The sequence below is a fragment of the Calidris pugnax genome, unplaced genomic scaffold, assembly GCF_001431845.1.
Source record: "Calidris pugnax isolate Ruff unplaced genomic scaffold, ASM143184v1 scaffold41, whole genome shotgun sequence".
NCBI lineage: Eukaryota > Metazoa > Chordata > Aves > Charadriiformes > Scolopacidae > Calidris > Calidris pugnax.
In genome coordinates, this window is record NW_015094509.1 from 11,274,357 (window position 1) to 11,291,768 (window position 17,412).

The window sequence follows — 17,412 nt, forward strand, 5'->3', positions numbered from 1 at the left end:
CGCTCTCCCCACCTTCCCCCGCCCATCCGCCCGCTCCCCGCCGGCAGGAGGTGAAGCGGGGGCAGAGGAGGGGCAGCCGGGCCGCTCCGGCCTCCGCAGGCCTCTCTGCGCCCCCTCCTTCCCTCTCTCCCATCCCGAGGAAGCCCCGCGGCTGGGAACCCCCGGGCCTACCCAGGGTGGAGGCCCACGCACCCGCCTCTGCGGGGAGCGGGGAGGCGGGGGGAGTGTTGGTGCCACGCATCGGGATCGCCCCGGGTTTGCGGGGCAGGGCCGCCCGCCACATAGCTGGGGCCTGGCCCCCTCCCGAGCCCTGTCCCCCTCCCGAGCCCTGCCCTCTGTGGCGGCCGGGAGCTGGCAGGGGAGCCCCCAGCCCCCTGCAGGCCCCTCGGCTCCGGCGGTGCCCCAGCTCTAGGCCCGCAGCCCCCCCCGCCCCGGGCTCCCTCGCCCCGCTTCCCGGCAGCTGCCGGCCGGCCGGCTTGGGTAACAGCTGCCACTTAGTCGGGTCACAGCTAATTACGTTACACTGCAGACTGTGGCACTCCGGAAGGGCGAGAGCGGTTCGGTATATTCTGCTATTCTGCTGGATGCGGAGTTTGAGGCGGGGTCTTTTTTTGCTGTCAGAAAGCGGCAGTAAATGCGGGGAAGGTAGCTGTTGTGGCCGTGGAGTGTGGCTTGTGCCAGTGCCATTCTGCTCTAGAAATACTGCTGATGCCTCACTAGCGTTCAGTTCTGTTTCCTATTTACTTCGCATCCCTTCAGAGATCTCCCCTCCTCCTTGGCAATCCAGCCTCATTTGCTCAGAGCATTTTTCTACCTTTTTTTTCCTCTCTTCTCCTTCTAAGATATGCCTTTCCCCTTTTCAGTGGTGTCGTGGTGCAGTATTCTGCCATTCTGCTTGATTGTTCTTCCCCTTAACAGCCGATCCCAACTGACAGAAGGGGTCTGACAGCAGGTTATGTCCTCCTATAACTTGCCTGGAAGCCTCCCAGAATGTTTAATTGTGTCTGCAAGTGAAAAAAACACTGCAAGAATAACAGTTTCTTCAGCCTGAAGGAAGAATGAGGATATAACAACTGCCAAACATAAGCACAGAGTAAAATACAATTTAAATCAATTTTTAATAAGTTCAAAGACTGGCGCATTGACAGAAGAGTGGTAATTTTATTCTCAGGAAGACACTTTTTTGGGGGGTACTGCTTTAATTCCAGCATTTCCACTGATGCAGTTTCTGTTGTCTGGCTTCACGCTGATAGCCCGTACATATCTAGAGGGATGGGCTTTCCCGCTGTGCCCCCCTGCACCAGGCTGCCAGTGGGATCCCCCCTCCTCCTCACTCCTACAGCTTCCACAATTGTCACATCTGAGAAAACATGCCACTTGACAGAGGGAAATCTGCATCTCCCATCTTCTGTTTCTGTTGTGTAACCTGAGCGTCTGCTCACCTTTCGGCCAGATTTTATAAGATCCCTGCTGTGCCTGCAGGGAGACTGTTTGGCTTGACTGCCTTATCTAGAGGGAATTCCCAAAAGAGAATTCACTTCAGGACGATCCAAATCCTTTTCACAAGTAGTAGCAATCAGTTGTTTACAAATTACTCCACTGGATCCCACATCTCTGGGTGTCTTCACAGGAGAAGGTGTGTTTACTGTGCGTTCCCCACTGAAATCAACAGGAAAAAATGTTGATGAAATGGTTGCTTGACTCCCGGAACATGCTCTCCTTTGCCAAAAGGTGCTACCGTCACGCGAGGCACGGCTGGGGAAAGGCTTCTAGGCTCCTAAGTGCGTCTGTCTGCATCCGCCCCAGCTGAAATAAAGGTTGTGGAACTAATACACAGTAGTTCTTGGTGACATTTCATATCTTTTGTTATGTTTTGGGGTGGGTTTTTTTTGTGATTGTAATTGTGTTTATTTAAAACATTTTAAAATAATACCTTTTGAAGCATATTGTTGCCCCTAAAACTAAATCTGTAAAAGTTGCACCAGCTTTTCAGTTTAACCCTAGATGATAACTCCTCATACTAATAGCTTTTACCAGCACCTCAGCAGAAAATTAGGTAGATCTTTGCCACTTCTTTCACCCTTAAACACATGTAATGCATATACATAAAAATGTTGATATAGTGAGAAATTTAGTGTAGAAAAATCCAGTTGCCAACATGAACTGAAGGCCTGTAGCATGAAATACTGGTGCCATTTTTAGCTTGCTTGCTATGGCAGGATGTTGGAGGAACATGCTGGACTTCTTGTGGAAGTTAAGGTGATTCTGCAGTAATTGCCAAGAAGCAGTAAACTGCTCTTTGGAGAAAACACAATTATTTTCATATGAAACAGAAAGATGAAGAAAGATGATGTTTGAGCTGGATCACGTGCCTTTGAGATTTGTCATAAGGTAGCTTTCAAGGGACACTGAGTGAGGCAGTTGTAAAAACTCAGGATTTTGTGCAACATGAAGTAGGATGTGACCCGGCACTGACAGGTACTTCTGGACTCCGCCACGGCATAATTATGAGAAAATAACAAAGGGCTGACTTGCCATATCAGCTCCTGTTTTGGATAGACAGTTTTGTTTTCTTCTTTTCCTTCTCTTACTCTCTCTCCTCCTGTCCTTGCTTTACCTCCTTGTCCATACGTGGCTTTGGCTTCCCGGTAAGACCTCCTGGCCTCTTGCCTGCTCCCCATCATCTACGGCTGTTCATTCCCAGCTGCCTCCTCGGCCATTTCTAGATCCCCCCTATCCCTTCCTCCTCCACCGACACCTCCAGCCACTCCATCCCAGCTCTACCTCCCCAGCCATCATCTTTCTTTGCTTCTTTTAGCCAGCTGGTTTCAGCTTTAATTTCCAGAGCATCCCTCTGCAGCTGCTCTTCTCATCAGTCTCTGCTATTCCGGTCCCTTAGGAAACTTCCTGCTCATTCTCTCTCCTCCCACCTTAGTGTCTGCTCTCACCCCTGGGGTTTGTTCCCACCACCTCAGTGCTTGTCTTCTGCTGCTGCTCTCCAGGTGCCACAGGACCTTCTGGCCCTGCAAGTTTCACGTTATGATACGCTGACCAGCTGCAGTCCAAGTGCACAGAAGGGCTGGGGCTGGCTCAAAATCCTGTTGCAGTTTCCCTCTGCAGGGCCTTGAGGCTGGATCTTCAGATGAGGTCTGGATGTTGACAGTGGCCCTCGGCAGGGAGCAGCCCACACTTGGCAGTACGGGCTCTGTAGGAGACTGCCTGGTGGCCTGGGGGTGACAGGGATGCAGCCGGGGTGAGGGACTTTGTGTGAGAGGGGCATCACTGTGCCTGTCCCCACGGGCAGGCTCTGCTGTCATCTCAGTGGCACATCCTGTGGCAGCATTGCAGCTGGCCTTGGGGTGGGAAAGAGCAGCCCACGGAAGTGGGGAGACTTCACTGCTCCTTGGCTCTCGTACCCCAGGGGAGCTTCATGTCTCCTCAGAGACTCTAGTCCCTTCTGAGGGCACAGCCAAGAGCCCTGCATGTCTGTTGGGCTGATGTACCCTCCCTCCTCTTCTCCCCCTGCGCTCACATAGCCTGCCCTGTGCTCTGCCTGCGAACCACGGGGCAGAGCTGTCAAAACCACCTCTCCCAAAAATAATCTCTGCTTCAGAGGCTGGAAAATGTGACGGCTCATTTTCATATGCAGAGCGATGCGGTGGGTGCCTGAGAGCAGCTGAGGCTGAGGGGGTGGCCAGGGAGAGGCAGCTCTGAAATGGCAGGAAAGTGGCAGCTGGGGGACACGAGAGGAGGGACGGGAGGAAGGATGGATGGAAGGAAGGACGGAAGGAAGGGAGCGAACCGAGAATGGGGAGGGGGCGGAAGGAGGGCTGGAGGCAGCGGGGGGTGAGTTCAGGGCAGGAGAGGGTTGTACAGTCTGGGGCCGTCCTCTTTTCCCTGGCACACCGACCGCTGCTCGCGTTCATTTAGTAATAAGTGGAAAAATGTCTCTGCTGCTACAGACAGCACTTGCAGAAATTAAAATATGAGATATCTGAGGGGGGTGGAGCATACAGTCAGCAAGAATGCAGCTTGTCTCCTTTTTTGTGTCTTCTGAGTTCTTTTCCCTTCGTCTTCATGCCCCGTTTTTCTCACACATCCCAGCCCTGGGAAAAACCTGCTTTGTCCTGGTTCTGCAATTGCTTGTTAGAATACCGGGTGAAAACCAGAACTTATTTGTCATTAAGACTTTAGCTGACGCACTTTAGTTTGCTTTACCAGCCTTGATTGCCAGACGGAGCAAGTCCTGTTTGGCTGGCAGTGCTGTGTTCCTCCCCAGCCCTACGTGATACTAACCCCGGGTTCTGCATACGTGCATGTTACACAGTATTGCTCATGGCCCTTTTTCTCCAGAGCGTTTGTGGCTGCTCCTGAGTCACCGCAGCTCCCGTCCTGCCGTGCCTGCTCAGCGCCCTTCAATGGAAGGCTTCAGAGGCTGTCAGCAGTGCTGATGTTCTCACTGCTGCCATAGGAGACAGCCTGGCGAGGGAAAAAAACCCTCAAACACCCCTAATGAAGCCTAGGCCAGGTAAGAGAAACTCCTTTTTGGCAGATGAGCAGTTTTCAGTAAAACTGATTTTCTCTGGCAATCACTGGAGGCAGCTAAAGGATGACTGTCAGTTCACATGTATTTGTATTTTCCATTCAGTTTCCCAGAGAAGCCGGGGATTGTGGTTTTACGCCGCCCTGGAGAAAACGGACATGTCTGCATTTTTCATTGGGAGAATGTTTGGGATTTTGACTTTGAAGCGCCTGTGGGTTATTTATGTATGCCTATTACACTATATCTGAAGTTTCAATTTCCCAGAAAACCACTTATCAAGCCTGCAGGTCATATTCTTCTGATGTGGAAAGCTAAATTGTCATGGGATTGGGAAGATAAATTAGGGAAGAGGATGGGCAACAGGGCTGGTAAATCACTGGCCAGCTGTGTAACCGCAGTCCTGTCCCGCAGTCTGGGGGCTAAGTCAGGCAGAACTCCGGTCTCCTGAATTTCACCCCACTCTGAAGAAATACAGCTCTGTTATCTGTGGCTTATCTCGGCTTTAGCGTGTAGAATTGAGAAGGTGTTTTAAGTTGGTCCTTTATCCTGAACTCTTGGCTTCTACATAGTAATAAGCAAGAGTCGTTTTCCACTTGTGACAGGCCATCAAGGGGGGTTTTTAACCTCTGATGTTAGACATGGACCTATTTCACAGAAAACCATGGGATAGACTGTTCTTTTATTCAGAGCAGAAAGAACTGAGGTGAGTAGATGATTGCTTCAGTATCCACTAAAGATTGTGAGAGGCTTTGTATCCAATTCCTTCAGTGCAGGACCAAGTTGTACACCAGCCAGAACTTTGCCCACGTCCTGTGGCTGTCACAAGGACCGTGTTCCTTCTCAGGACACCGGACAGGACAATGGTACCATCTCCAGCCCTGCTTCCCACCTATCTTTTTGGAAGGGCAGCCAGAACGGGTGTCTGGTCATCTCAAACCAGCCAAGTCACATACTTGCTGCATGCCTTGGTCCAAGAAATCCTGGGAATTCTCTATAGTGGAAATCAGGAGTTAATATTGGAATGATCTGTTGATTCTTTCCGTGCAGATCATGCTTCCTATTTCACTCCACACGGTGTGACCATGTGTTTATTTTTGTTTAGTATCTTGTGTGGTCTTTCTTCACTTGTGCAATACCGATGGTTCTGTTGATACCTCCTGTAAAGGGCAACGTTGTTGGGTCCTACGCGTGGTGTGGAGATATGCCATTTCACAAGAATGTGGATTCCTTTGGAGAGCTGTGGAAGAGTATGGCAAAGTGGCATTGTTGATTTCCAGACAGAGCTTGGAAAATACCGGAAAACACAACTGAGAACCTTTTCTTCTTGCAAGGATGACATACGGGTCTGTGCATTCCACCACTTTGAATGGTGTACTTACTATATTCAGAGTTTTCCCAGTGTCATGATTTAGTCAACTATTTAGTATAAAACCTAACTGATCAGTTGGAATTGCTGCTAACAAAATCAGATACCTAGAAGCTGAACTGTCAGCCAGCAAGATGAGAAGGAGACAGCCTCCAAGCGTTGTAGAAAGACCTTGTGTAGCTACAAAGCCACCTGTGCATGCTACAGGATCAGATAAATGTTTTTCCCAACAGAAGCATTAGAAACAGGTTTGTGTGCTTTTCCATGCCAAAACAGCATTTGCTTGTCACACAGTGACTAAATGGCTGCTGCGTTTCAAGAGTTCCTCTGATGGGCTCAGTCCTGGAGGTATGAAGGGGATGGAGATGGTGGTGTGGCCAGGGCATCTCATGTGACGTTTCAGTACGGTACGGAATTCAGCAGGGGCAGCTTTGCCTTTCCTCCTAACACAGGTAATGGCATTGCTACACCTCCCATTGCAGGTATTGTGATAGAAGTCATGTGAACAAAGGTCCTTCTTTTCTTTAAACCTATCTACCTTTAATATTTTTTAACTTTCGACTACTTTCAGCCCCATATGGCAGATGAGATAGAGGTGTTAGTAGCTCCTGCAGTGTTGATGCTAATGTTTGATCCCACCCCTATTGCATATCTGTTAGTTTATATTCAAGCAAGAAAGCAGCCTCTGGACAGGAAAATGCAGGTGGGGTGTCCTACATCCAGTCCAGACCAAACTGCATCCAGTTCAGCTCCCTGCACCCGATACACTCCTCCTGTACGTGCCGGCAGGACTTCAGCTCACCCGTGTCCCGCTGCTGCCCCGTCCCAATGGCCTGGCTCACACACCACACCCTTGGCATCACGGTACTAAGCACACCATCGGCATGCTGTTATGCAATCAACTCGCTATTAGTAATTGATTCAATTATTTATTTTTTTTTTTCCTTAAGATGTCACAGGAACTAAGGGAAGAGGGCACACTTGAGGGACGCGTGGAGACCAAGGCCTTGTGTTTCATTTCAAGAGACCTAAGAGTCACAGCTTTGCTGCTCCGATACTCTCTTGGCAGCAGTGTAAGGATTGAGCAATACTGCTTTACATTTTTAAAACGAGAGGCCATGTGAAAGCCAGCTTTGGTGCTGCTCAGTGCAAGTATCTGGGCTGTGATCTCAGACCTACGCGAGGGGCTGGGGAGGAGATCCCTGTTTGGTCTCCAAATGCACAATGTGCAGAGACAGTGCCCGCTGTGTCAGAGACCACAGGGAGGGAATCCCGTCAGTGGGGTTGCCCTCATGACCAGAAAAACTTGCCCAAAGATTTTCATCAGGTGTGCCAAACCCCCAGACTTTGCAGATCCCTGTGGAGTGGTGTTCCTGGAGATGACGCAGGCTAACGCAACGTGCAGCCCATCCCAACCTCCTGCGTGGCAGCAGGATGCTGGCATCTCACCGCTCCCTGAGGTCTTCTCTGTGCTGCTTGCTTTGTTCCTGCAGCACAATTTGAGGGACACGCATCTCATTCCTAAAGCTCCTGACAGGGGTAAGTGCCTCGACCCTGCAGCTTACCATGGGAGATGATACACACTTTGGTCTTGCAGCTCACTGTTGGAGAGAGTCACCTGTGTCCGCAGCTTGTCCTTGGAGAGGAGACATGCTTGGTCCCACAGGTGTTCACTCTGCAGGAGCCACAGTAACAAGGAGAAGGGACTGTGTGGGCCCTGTTTGAGATAACATGTGAAGTGGCACCATGGAAGCTCTTCTAGAAGAAGAGTACCCTGACTCATCCACAGTAGACAGTGCATGCTGTACTGATAGGATCTGCATTGCAGACTGAGCCCGTGTAGCTGGTTAAGGTACCCGTGACTCTGCAGTGGTTGCCAGCCTCCCATTGCTGATTCTCTAGTCTGTTCAGATGGGAGATGGGGAACCAGTGAGTGGTGTGCCAGAGTTAAAGGGCTGGCAGGCAGTCTTGTAAAGACCTCATCAGTCTGAACCCACCTGTGACTGCTGCCTCCCTGGTCCAAAGTCTTCTCTCCATGAGGGGAAGAAGGGATGGTGGATGAGGTCAATGCCTGGAAGGGTGTAGATGCGTAGGCACGGGTCTGTTGCAAAACAGCCATGAAGGGCTGTGGAACGTGGCCCGAGCTCGTGAGTACACTGGCACGGGAGGCTGAGGAGGCCTGGGGAGGTGGGAAGTGCGTCTTCTCCAGGGCTGAAAATCATCTGCTCCAGAGGCCCCTTGCTGTGAGCAGCTGGGAAGCGAGGCAGTTTGCACTGTTTGACCCTGGGCCCAAGGTCCAAGTGAATATAAATGTACCCAGAGTCACTATGGGTGGAGTTCATCTAAGATTAGGTGCTTATAACACAAGCATCTGTTTTTATAGCTCTTTTTATAGTGAGTGGAGTGCTAGTAACTACAAACCACGGGGTTCGGTCATGTTTAATTTTTCTCTGATGTGGGATGAATTGCACTCTGAGCTCTGTTGACTCCATCTCCTGTCCCGATAACGGGTGCCTGGGCAACTGCCACAGGTGGGTGAATCTACAAAGCAGGTGAAGTGAGGTGAGGTGGGTCCACCTGTGAGTGCCTGCAAGGCTAACGAGAACATCAGCTGGGCAATGAAGAGTTTGATGGAGGGACCATCCGAGGGGGCTCGGGGCTGCCTGTTTGCTGTCTGCTGTTCATGTGGATGGCTGCGACGTGGACACAGCACAGACTGCCCTTTGCTGCCAAGGGACTTGGATAAGAACTGTGGGGACAGAGGAAATACTGTGATGGGAAGAAGGTGAGGAAGCCTGAGGATCTTGAAAGGGCACAAAGGAGTGTAGCTGTTGAGACGGGGCACGTAGAGGATCATTTCAGAACCTGTAGGGAACCAGGCTTCCCAGAGCAGCTGTCCTGGGTAAGAGCTTGGTTGCCTTTATCCTGTCAGAAGCTTCCATTTTCCCCGTTCCCCCTGGATGTGGTGGGCAGTGTGGCAGCTGACTCTCACCATCTCTTGGAGGTTTGCTCTGCTGAGGGGCAGCAGCTCTGTTCTGCGGGGTTTTCAGAAATGTACTTGACCACCACAAATCTCTTCTCAAGCTCCTGTCTTTTTGGTTGTAGCCTTAAGCCTTTGGTTGTAGCTGTCTGTCTTTTTGGGTGTAGCCTTAAGACTGGGGTCAAAGGCTTTGTGATCCCTGCAGTTTGCAGAGCTAATTCAGAAATGTAGCTTGTATTTAAAAATAATTTTAAAAAGTCAGGAGAAGGCTTGTGTATGACTAGCCTTGTTCTCCCAGGAGAGAATTGACATTCATTTCTCATTACTTCCAGAAATGTTTGGGTTTGTGAAATGCTTTTTTCTTTCACTTTCAACATTTTTGTAGTATTTTCCTATTGCTGAGTTAACTTGAGGTGGGTTTTGCAGTTAAGCTCTATTTCTACACCAAGAGGAATGCCTGAAGCTTGACTGACGCCTTTGTTTCCAGCGTGAACTTCCATGAAGCCTTTTCACAGATGCTGTTGAAAACTGTCTGGGTTGCAGTAGTGGCAGGAAAAAATGATTCTTGCAAAATACTATTTCATCTGCCTTTGTTTAGGGACTGCAAATGCAGATATCGGGCAGAAAGAAAGGGTGTGATGCTGCAGTTGATGCTGTTTGAGCAGGGACTGAAAGGCAGAGTGTGAAAGAGAGATCTCCACCAGAAGAAAGCTTGCATCCAGTTGTTTGTTGGTTTCGTAGAAGCACTCCTGAAGACCATGTTCATTTATTTGATGGCACCAGTTGTAAAAGAAACATCGATGTTGTAACCTCTGTGTGTGCACATGTGTTTGTTTTGCAGCTGGAACAGTTTTAACTATCAGAAAACAGCTCCATCCCGTCCAGCGCGGCCAGGATCACGCGCTTACCGGGAACCGTCCTCAGAGCCCTTCCAAAAAAGGACATTTCCAGCACCAATGTGAGCGTGGGTGGAAGAGAAAGCAGTGAGTGAGGGTCGGGGGATTCTTGTGCCCACAAAAGGCTTTGTCAGATAAGGTGGGTCACACTTGCCACACTTTATTCTGCTTGTGTATTCAGCCTTCTTTGGCATGAACCTGGATGTGGTGGATGCCATCCTCATGGGTCCTCTTCATCGTCCGTGAGCACTGGCTGGGACCAGTGCTGGAACATGAGTATAGACAAAAGGAGGAAGCCCTTTGGTTTCCTTTGTGTTAATCTCAAATCCAGCTCAACCTCATGAGAGTGTACAGTATAAGCTGTAATGTATAGTTCTCAGGAGCAGGTAACGTCCCTAACAGTTCTCCAGAAGGCTTTGCCTGCTCCTTGGTCAGGCAAAGGGCTTCAGGTTGACAGGACTTCTTGCTTCTGGAGAAGTCCTGGGAATTCCTAAAGCTGGTGTAATAGCCCCTTCTCCTCCACCCTGGTATTTTCTGCTGTATGTGAGCTGTGCTGTCACATATCCTCAGTCTGCCACAGTTTGGATCTGTTTCCTTACATGCAGTGAATTAAAGGCTCAGGTTTCATGTAGGAGCACCTAGAGGTGTTGTGAACGCTTGCAATTGTAATGAAATCCGTGGTACACCATCCTGGTCAGCAGACCTATGGAAGGCAAAGCTGAGATACCAATGAATGTATATTAAAAATAAGACAACGTCTGGAAAGCAGCTGTTAAATTAAAGAAACACAGCGTAGCAGCCCATGCTGAAGGAAGGTTTATGAGTCTGAATTAGGATGAGACAGATGATAGAGCAAAGCCATGTTTTTTAGGAGCAGAGCTGTGTGTGGCCGTCCCTGCACAGACCCCCCTCCCCTCTTTGGGATGACTATTAATAGCACGGGGCCTGGCCAAGCCAAACTCAAATGGTGTGTGGGTCTGTTTGGGTACTGCAGGGCTATTTGGCAACTCCGGGTGAATGCCCTTAAATAATCCTCCTGGCACTGGGTGTTGGAGAGCTCGAGGCTTTAGAAACTTTTGGGTCAAATTTACTGTTGTTAAATAAACAATGAGTATTGATTAGATCATATGACAGACCAACCGAGCACGCTTTCAAATACCGCGGCTCATTGGAGTTCATGTTTATGTATTTATGTACTCGGAATCCCTTGAAATAGTTGCTTTGGTGAAAGGAATATTAAGCCTTTTACTCATGAAACTCTATCTAGTCTTATATGTGTGGCCCTGTGCACACGGGTAGGAGGATTTTTGAGGCTGCTTAAAGGATTTGGATGCTCACCCTGTTTGGTTTAGTTGCAGGCTTGAATCCCTTAGGCAGATTTGAAAATCTCAGCCATAATGCGCTGCTTATTTTAGTCCATCGGGGCAAGACCTTTTCACTGTTAAAATAATTTCTGAGTACTCTTTTCTTTCTGCCATAAAATAAAAATGTGTTTAAGTGGACTTTTAAGAGGCATTTCTTTTTCTAAGCATATCCCTTTATCTTACTTGCTGTTTTGTCTTTCCGAAGTCTCAGCCTGTCAATATTTCGTACTGCTTTGAGGAGCTCCTTGCTACTCTGAACTAAACGCACAGATTTATGAAGGCCTTTGGTTGTGATTATTTGTACAGCTTAAACTGTATAACCCGGAAAGGTTTTCTCATCTTAAATCTCTCCGCAGTACAATTAGGTATCTGGCCTCAAATGTATGTCAGGAAAACACCATATGGCCTTGCCAAATGCAACACACACACAGAGGTATTGGTTTGCAGTGGGGAGAATAAAAAAAAAAAGCGAGGAGTGCAATACGTAAACAGAGTTTAGTAGGTGAAAGGCTGCGGGGCCGCGTGTGCTGTGTTTACGTGGGTGCCGGGCGGGAAGCCCTGGGCTGGCGGGGCCCTGCTGCTGGGCAGGGAGAGGGAAGCACAGCCCGTCTCCCTGCTGCTCCCCGAGATGCCTCATCCCCCTGTCCCCATGGCTGGCTGGAAGCTCGGGGGAGCTGCAGCCGGGGGTACCATCCCACTGCCCCCCAGCCTCCCCGCTCCATGGAGATGGCGTGCACGCTGGGGAAAGCTCACCCCTGGAGGGAGACAAACCCGTCCTCTGACCTGACTTGGATCTCCCCGTCACTCCTTTCATCCTGGGCTTGATTTCTGGTTGAGGGTGACGTTTTCCTCGTCTTAATCCCACCGCGGAGGGGGTTTCCTCGGGAGTAACAGACTAAAGGGCGACAAAGCTGGTGAGGGGTCTGGAGAATAAGTCTTAGGAGGAGAGGCTGAGGGAACTGGGGTTATTCAGCCTGGAGAAGAGGAGGCTGAGGGGAGACCTTATTGCTCTCTACAACTACCTGAAAGGAGGGTGTAGGTAGATGGGGGTTGGTCTCTTTTCTTAAGTCACAGGCGACAGGACAAGAGGAAATGGCCTCAAGTTGCGCCAGGGTAGGTTCAGGCTGGAGATTAGGAAAAATTTTTTCCCTGAAAGGGTTATCAGCCATTGGAATGGGCTGCCCAGGGAGGCGGTTGAGGCCCCATCCCTGGCGGTGTTCAAAAGACAGGTTGATGTAGTGCTGGGAGGTATGGTTTAGTGATGATGCTCCTTGGTTGTTGTGTGGGTGTCTATTTTTGTCAGTTAGGTTGATGGTTGGACAAGATGCTCTTTAAGGTCCCTTCCAACCTAGAAGATTCTGTGATTCTGTAAAACAGAACTCCATGGAGTTTGCTTTTACTGAGAGCGAGCAGGGGACGGGCCGTGCTTTAGGCACACGTGAAGGAAGATACAAACGAGAGGGTTTAGGTGGGTTTTTAAACACCCCTTTGCCGTCCCTGCCAGTTCTGAAGGGCCGTGGACCTTAGATTTTGTTTTGCCATCAAGTGCTGGAAAGGGTGCAGGTGTTTTGTTAAAGAAAATGCTCACAGGTGGGTTGTCCCTGGCAGTTTATGAAAGGCTTTTTCTTAACCCTTGTTTCCTCTCTGACTAATGTGAGCCGATGCATCAGTCTCGGAGCCCTGGAAGGACCGTGCTCCCCGCAGCTGCCCCTGCCAGGGGGAGAGCAGAGTACTCCTACGGAGCACCAGCCACCTGCCCCACCACCTTCTCCTGCACTCCTACCCTAGGGCTTGGGATTTTTTTAATTGCAGCCTGGCGTGAGGCCCCGGTGACGCTCAGGAGAGGAGCCCATGCTGTCCCAGATGCTGCTGGGTGAGCGCAGGGAGGGCAGAGGCAGGGAGTGACAATGTGGTGGCTCCAGGAGCACCCGCGGACACGGTTACTCATCCCCAGCCCCTGCCAGCTCCAGAGAGACCAGCAAACCACCACCTCACCCTCCTCCTCTGCCCTTTCTCCCCAGGCACAGGACGGCCCGTGAACCACCCCAGAAGGACATTTTGGGAATCTATTGCGCAACCCCGCGATCGTTGATTTTAACAAAAAAACCAAACAAACACAAAAGATAGAGTCATTTAATAGGGCTGTCTCTGCTCCTCCTGGCCTGTGATTTATAGACAAGGTGGAAACTTTACATGAGTTATGAACTAGGTACCAGGCCAAACACTGGAACGTTACAGTTCTGCTCCTTGCTTTTATCAGCTTGCTCGACTCCTACTGCAGAAGCTGAATATTTCCATTTCTTTGAAAAAATTAGCTATCTACTTAATGCCGAAACAATGCCTTCTGAGTTGCTGTCAGGGCCTTCAGCTGGTTTGAGCGTAGCTCATTCCGGCCCAGGCTGCTTTATATGTCACCGTGTGTGTCCTCAGCTTCACCCTCCCATTGTGTCCCTTATCTGAAACCCCGCTCCTGGGATTTGCGGTCATTCGTTCAAAATTATAAATGAGACAAATAACCTTCCATCTCATTTCAGAGCATAATCAGCGAGCAGCAGGGAACTGTGCTGGGTAGAGAAATGACCCGTTTGTCGAGTGTCTGCCGCGGGGACGTGCCGCAGAAGGGTCCCAAAGCCCAGCATTATGTGTCTGTGTGTGTAAAACAGCCATAAATAGCTTGCAAGAGAGCATGTTTTCAGGTGAAATTGTTGGGGTATGAGACATCCCACAGAAGCTCGAAGGGATGATGTCATCCAAGTCCAGGGGATCTTAACGAGTCACTGGAAAGGCAAAAGAAGTCCACTCACAGAACGAAAATGTGATGCTGTGGGAAGAGGCAGCGGAGTTGTGCCCGGCTGCCCCTCTCTGTGCCCTGCCAGTGCCAAGGGCAGCCCGCAGGGCAGGAGGGCTCAGCCTGCAGCGCCAGCAGCCTGCACCAGCTCCTGGGAAAACCTGGTCCTTCGGGGGGGAAGGTGCCATAAGGGACTGTGGGAGGCTTTGGCATCATGGGGAGCACCCCTGGCACTGTGTCCCCTCTCTCCTCTGCCCCACTGACCCAGGCATGCCTGGAGGTGTATCCTGAATCCCATCCTGGCAAGCTCAGGGCTCTGGCTGGTGGGTGCAGAGGATGCCCCTGCCTCTGCCAGGGCTTTGCTCTGCAGCTCCTCTGCCAGGGGATTGTTCCTGCTGGCGCTGCACCCAGCATACCTGCTCTGCAGGTTGAATAGAGGTCCGATGGCAAAGAAACCACCCCCCTCTGAGCAAGGTGGGGTTGCCACATGGTTGCCAGGGACCAGCTGGGCCAGGAGCAGCTTTATGTGGCTGTGCAGGGCTGGTGCCCAGAGCCACAGCTCTGCCAGGTGAGTGGCACTGGCACATCGGGTCCTGAGCACCGAGGTCCAGAGCCAGACCTGTGCACGGGCAGGGGGCAGCGAGGGAGCTGGTGGGCTTTATACACCTACCCTTGCATAGCCGGGCTGCGGGGGGCTCCTCTCGGCTTGCCAACAGCCTGCTTTGAGGCTCGAGATGGTTGAACCCCACAGAAATGCCCGAGATGTCCTTCAAGGCCTCGGGGCCGGCAGCTGCAGCCCGGCCGTGGGGGTGCAGAGGGGTGGGTGCCGCGGCTGGAGCCAGGGTCCATCCCCTCAGCAGCGCAGGCTCCGGGAGAGCCCCTGCTCCAGGGAGATTGCAAAATGGATTTGGCAGGAGCAGAGGAGCAGTGTGCCAAAACCCGCTTAAGCCCAACCAGCTTTGCCCTGCGGATTTTGTTTTTTTAACAAAACACCAAATCAAACGCTCTTCGGGAGCTGGGAATCCCTCTTCTCTTCCTGCCCCTGGCAGCCCAGCCCTGCACCGCCAGCCCCACATCCCAGCCCTGCACCGCCAGCCCCACGTCCTCGCAGCATCCAGCCCAGCCCCGGCAGCGCCCTAGAAAAATTGGGTGATGGCTCGGTGGCACTCAGCTCGCCAGGCCCCATGGACGAAGGGCTGGGGCTGCCAGGGGGAGTAGGGGGGCTGGCACCCCCAGCCTGGCACCCCACAGCCCGAGGGGCTCATCCCTGCAATGGGGATGCCCTGAAGGAGGATGTTTTATAAGCAAACATTGGGAAGCATTCTCTGGCTTTTCCTCTAGGCAGCAGGGGGGGGAAAGAAAAAAACCACCCTGGAAACCTATTCTGGTCTCACACGCATCTCCAGTGGAAAATTTGTGCCGCAGTGATTTCTGGTGGCGGGGTGAGGGGAGGTGAGGAGCCGCTGGCTCCGGGCAGCAGGGAGGGAGGGATGGCTGGGCGGGCGGCCGTGGCTGCCACGCGGGCAGGGCTGGCTGCCAGCAACACGGGCCAGCGGCTGCGGAGGGGGAGAGAGGAAACCTGAACACGGCGTGGAGGGGGGGACGGGACGGGGCAGCCTTCAAACAGCATGGCAGCCACCGCCTCCCTTATACCTCCCCGCCTGGCACAAAAAAACCCATCCCAGACCATGGGGATGCTGAGGGATGTCTTTTCTTCTTGTCCCTCCCGTCCCCCAGCTGCCATCGCTCATCCCCTGTGATGGGGATGCGGGGTGGGGTGGCTGGGGGGGTCCCAGCCCCGCTCCTGCAGGAAGGACATGAAGTGAGTTTGTGGTGCTGTGCTCTCCCCATTTCCCTCTCCTTCTCCCTGTCCCGGCTCCTGCTGGGGCCATGGCCACCACGGCCATCACAGCAGCAGTTGTGACAACTTCCACCTGGACCCTGGGGGATGGCTGACAACACAGCCAGAATACTGTCTGGAGTGGGGATCTAGAAGTTTTGTTCCCATGAGAATATGACTGTAGGTCAATTTTCTTATTGTATAAATAGTGGACACCCCCAGAGCCCTCTGAGCTCTCCTGCAGGGCAGCGGGCTGCACACCAGGATCTCCCCTTTGGTGAGGACACTTAAGGTTCTACTCATAGAATCATAGAATCGTCCAGGTTGGAAGGGACCTTAAAGATCATCTAGTCCAACCTGGCTCTGACAAAAGAAATGAATAAGAAATAAGCAATAAAAAAAAAATCATCACTAAACCATATTCCTGAGGACCATGTCAACCCACGTCAACCTTCTCCTCGAGGTTGAGAGATTCCTTGCCACGACAGATTCTCGGTGAGTGACTAATAGCAGGCTAAACTTTGAAATCTTAGCTAAGTGATATAAAGGATTGATTGCGCATATATATATTCCTTTAAACATAATCTGTTGACAAAGTCTGGGACTAGGATTGGATCCAGCAGCACCCAGACTCCGCTCTGAGAAGGAGTTTAGAAAGCCAGGGGGTCCTTTCTGAACCTCCTGACTCAACGGGAGGGTCTCCCTGAGCTTGTCTGACCCCGTCCTGTCTGCAGTAAATCACAGAGTGTGCCTTGACATTGAATCTCATAAAACACTATCCCAATTACTACTGGTTTTATCACACTTACTACTGATTTTGTTATATCACTGTTTCACCTCAATAAATATTTTACTACTTCACTCTTAATTAGTGAAGTTAATTGCTCCGCCCGTGACAACGTTGGGGCTGCTGCCAGCATCCGTGCCAGGGCAACTCGCCTGGGGGCCAGGCAGGCTGGGGGGTGGCCACCGAGGCAGAGGAGCGGGCAACTTCGAACACCTCGGGGTCAAGGGCAGCTGGAGAAGGGAGACGTCTTTGCTCCTCAGCCTTCCCCTTGATGCCCGTGTCCCAGGAGCTAGAGCTGGCTGGGAGCTTGTTGGAAAAGAGGAACAATTTGTTGAAATTAAAAACTTTTAACGGGGATGTGACGTGGCGGGAGCCCCCAGGGTCCCGCATCCGGGGCTCTTGTCTCCCATCTGGGAGGCAGGGGTAGGTCGGTCCCCATCCCTAGGTGGGAAGGGGAAGATTTTTGAACCCTCAGGCTCCAAGCTCTGGTTCTTCAGGAAGGTGGCCGGCGCAGGGCGGGCGAGTGGAGCTCCCTGCCGGCCACAGCGTCCTTCGGGATCCCTTCGGATCTGCAGCCGGCAGGGAGCTCCACCCGCCCGCCCTGCGCCACTTGGGATGCACTGGGAACTAATGGCACATCCAAGAGACCGGGTAATCAAGGAAAATATACAATTGGGATCAAAAAATCACACAGGTACTCACTCAAACACACTATGACAGCAACATAACAGTCTTTGGAGAGAGACCTACCTGTAAGCGGAGGTTGAAGGCTGAAGGTGATGAGGAGGATGAGGAGGAGCAGGGCTGAAAGCAGCCAGGAACCAGCTCCCCAAAAAGCTGGTTTTTTT

The 17,412-nt window shown here is 51.5% G+C and overlaps 1 protein-coding gene across 3 annotated transcripts; it reads left to right on the plus strand.

Moving 5' to 3' along the window:
* The first annotated feature begins 3,863 nt into the window (after window positions 1-3,863).
* Window positions 3,864-11,287, plus strand: LOC106902265. Of its 3 annotated transcripts, XM_014965621.1 has the most exons (6): window positions 3,864-4,528; window positions 5,312-6,157; window positions 6,569-6,773; window positions 6,860-6,982; window positions 7,226-7,448; window positions 9,731-11,287. In XM_014965621.1, the coding sequence occupies exons 2-6, from the start codon at window positions 6,108-6,110 to the stop codon at window positions 9,874-9,876; spliced, it is 747 nt and encodes a 248-aa protein (XP_014821107.1). In that variant the 5' UTR covers window positions 3,864-4,528; window positions 5,312-6,107; the 3' UTR covers window positions 9,877-11,287. The 3 variants fall into 3 exon arrangements, 1 of the variants encoding a protein (XP_014821107.1); XR_001414459.1 differs by having other exon boundaries at window positions 4,649-6,773; window positions 7,254-11,287; XR_001414458.1 differs by having other exon boundaries at window positions 4,649-6,773; window positions 6,860-11,287.
* The last annotated feature ends 6,125 nt before the right edge of the window (window positions 11,288-17,412 follow it).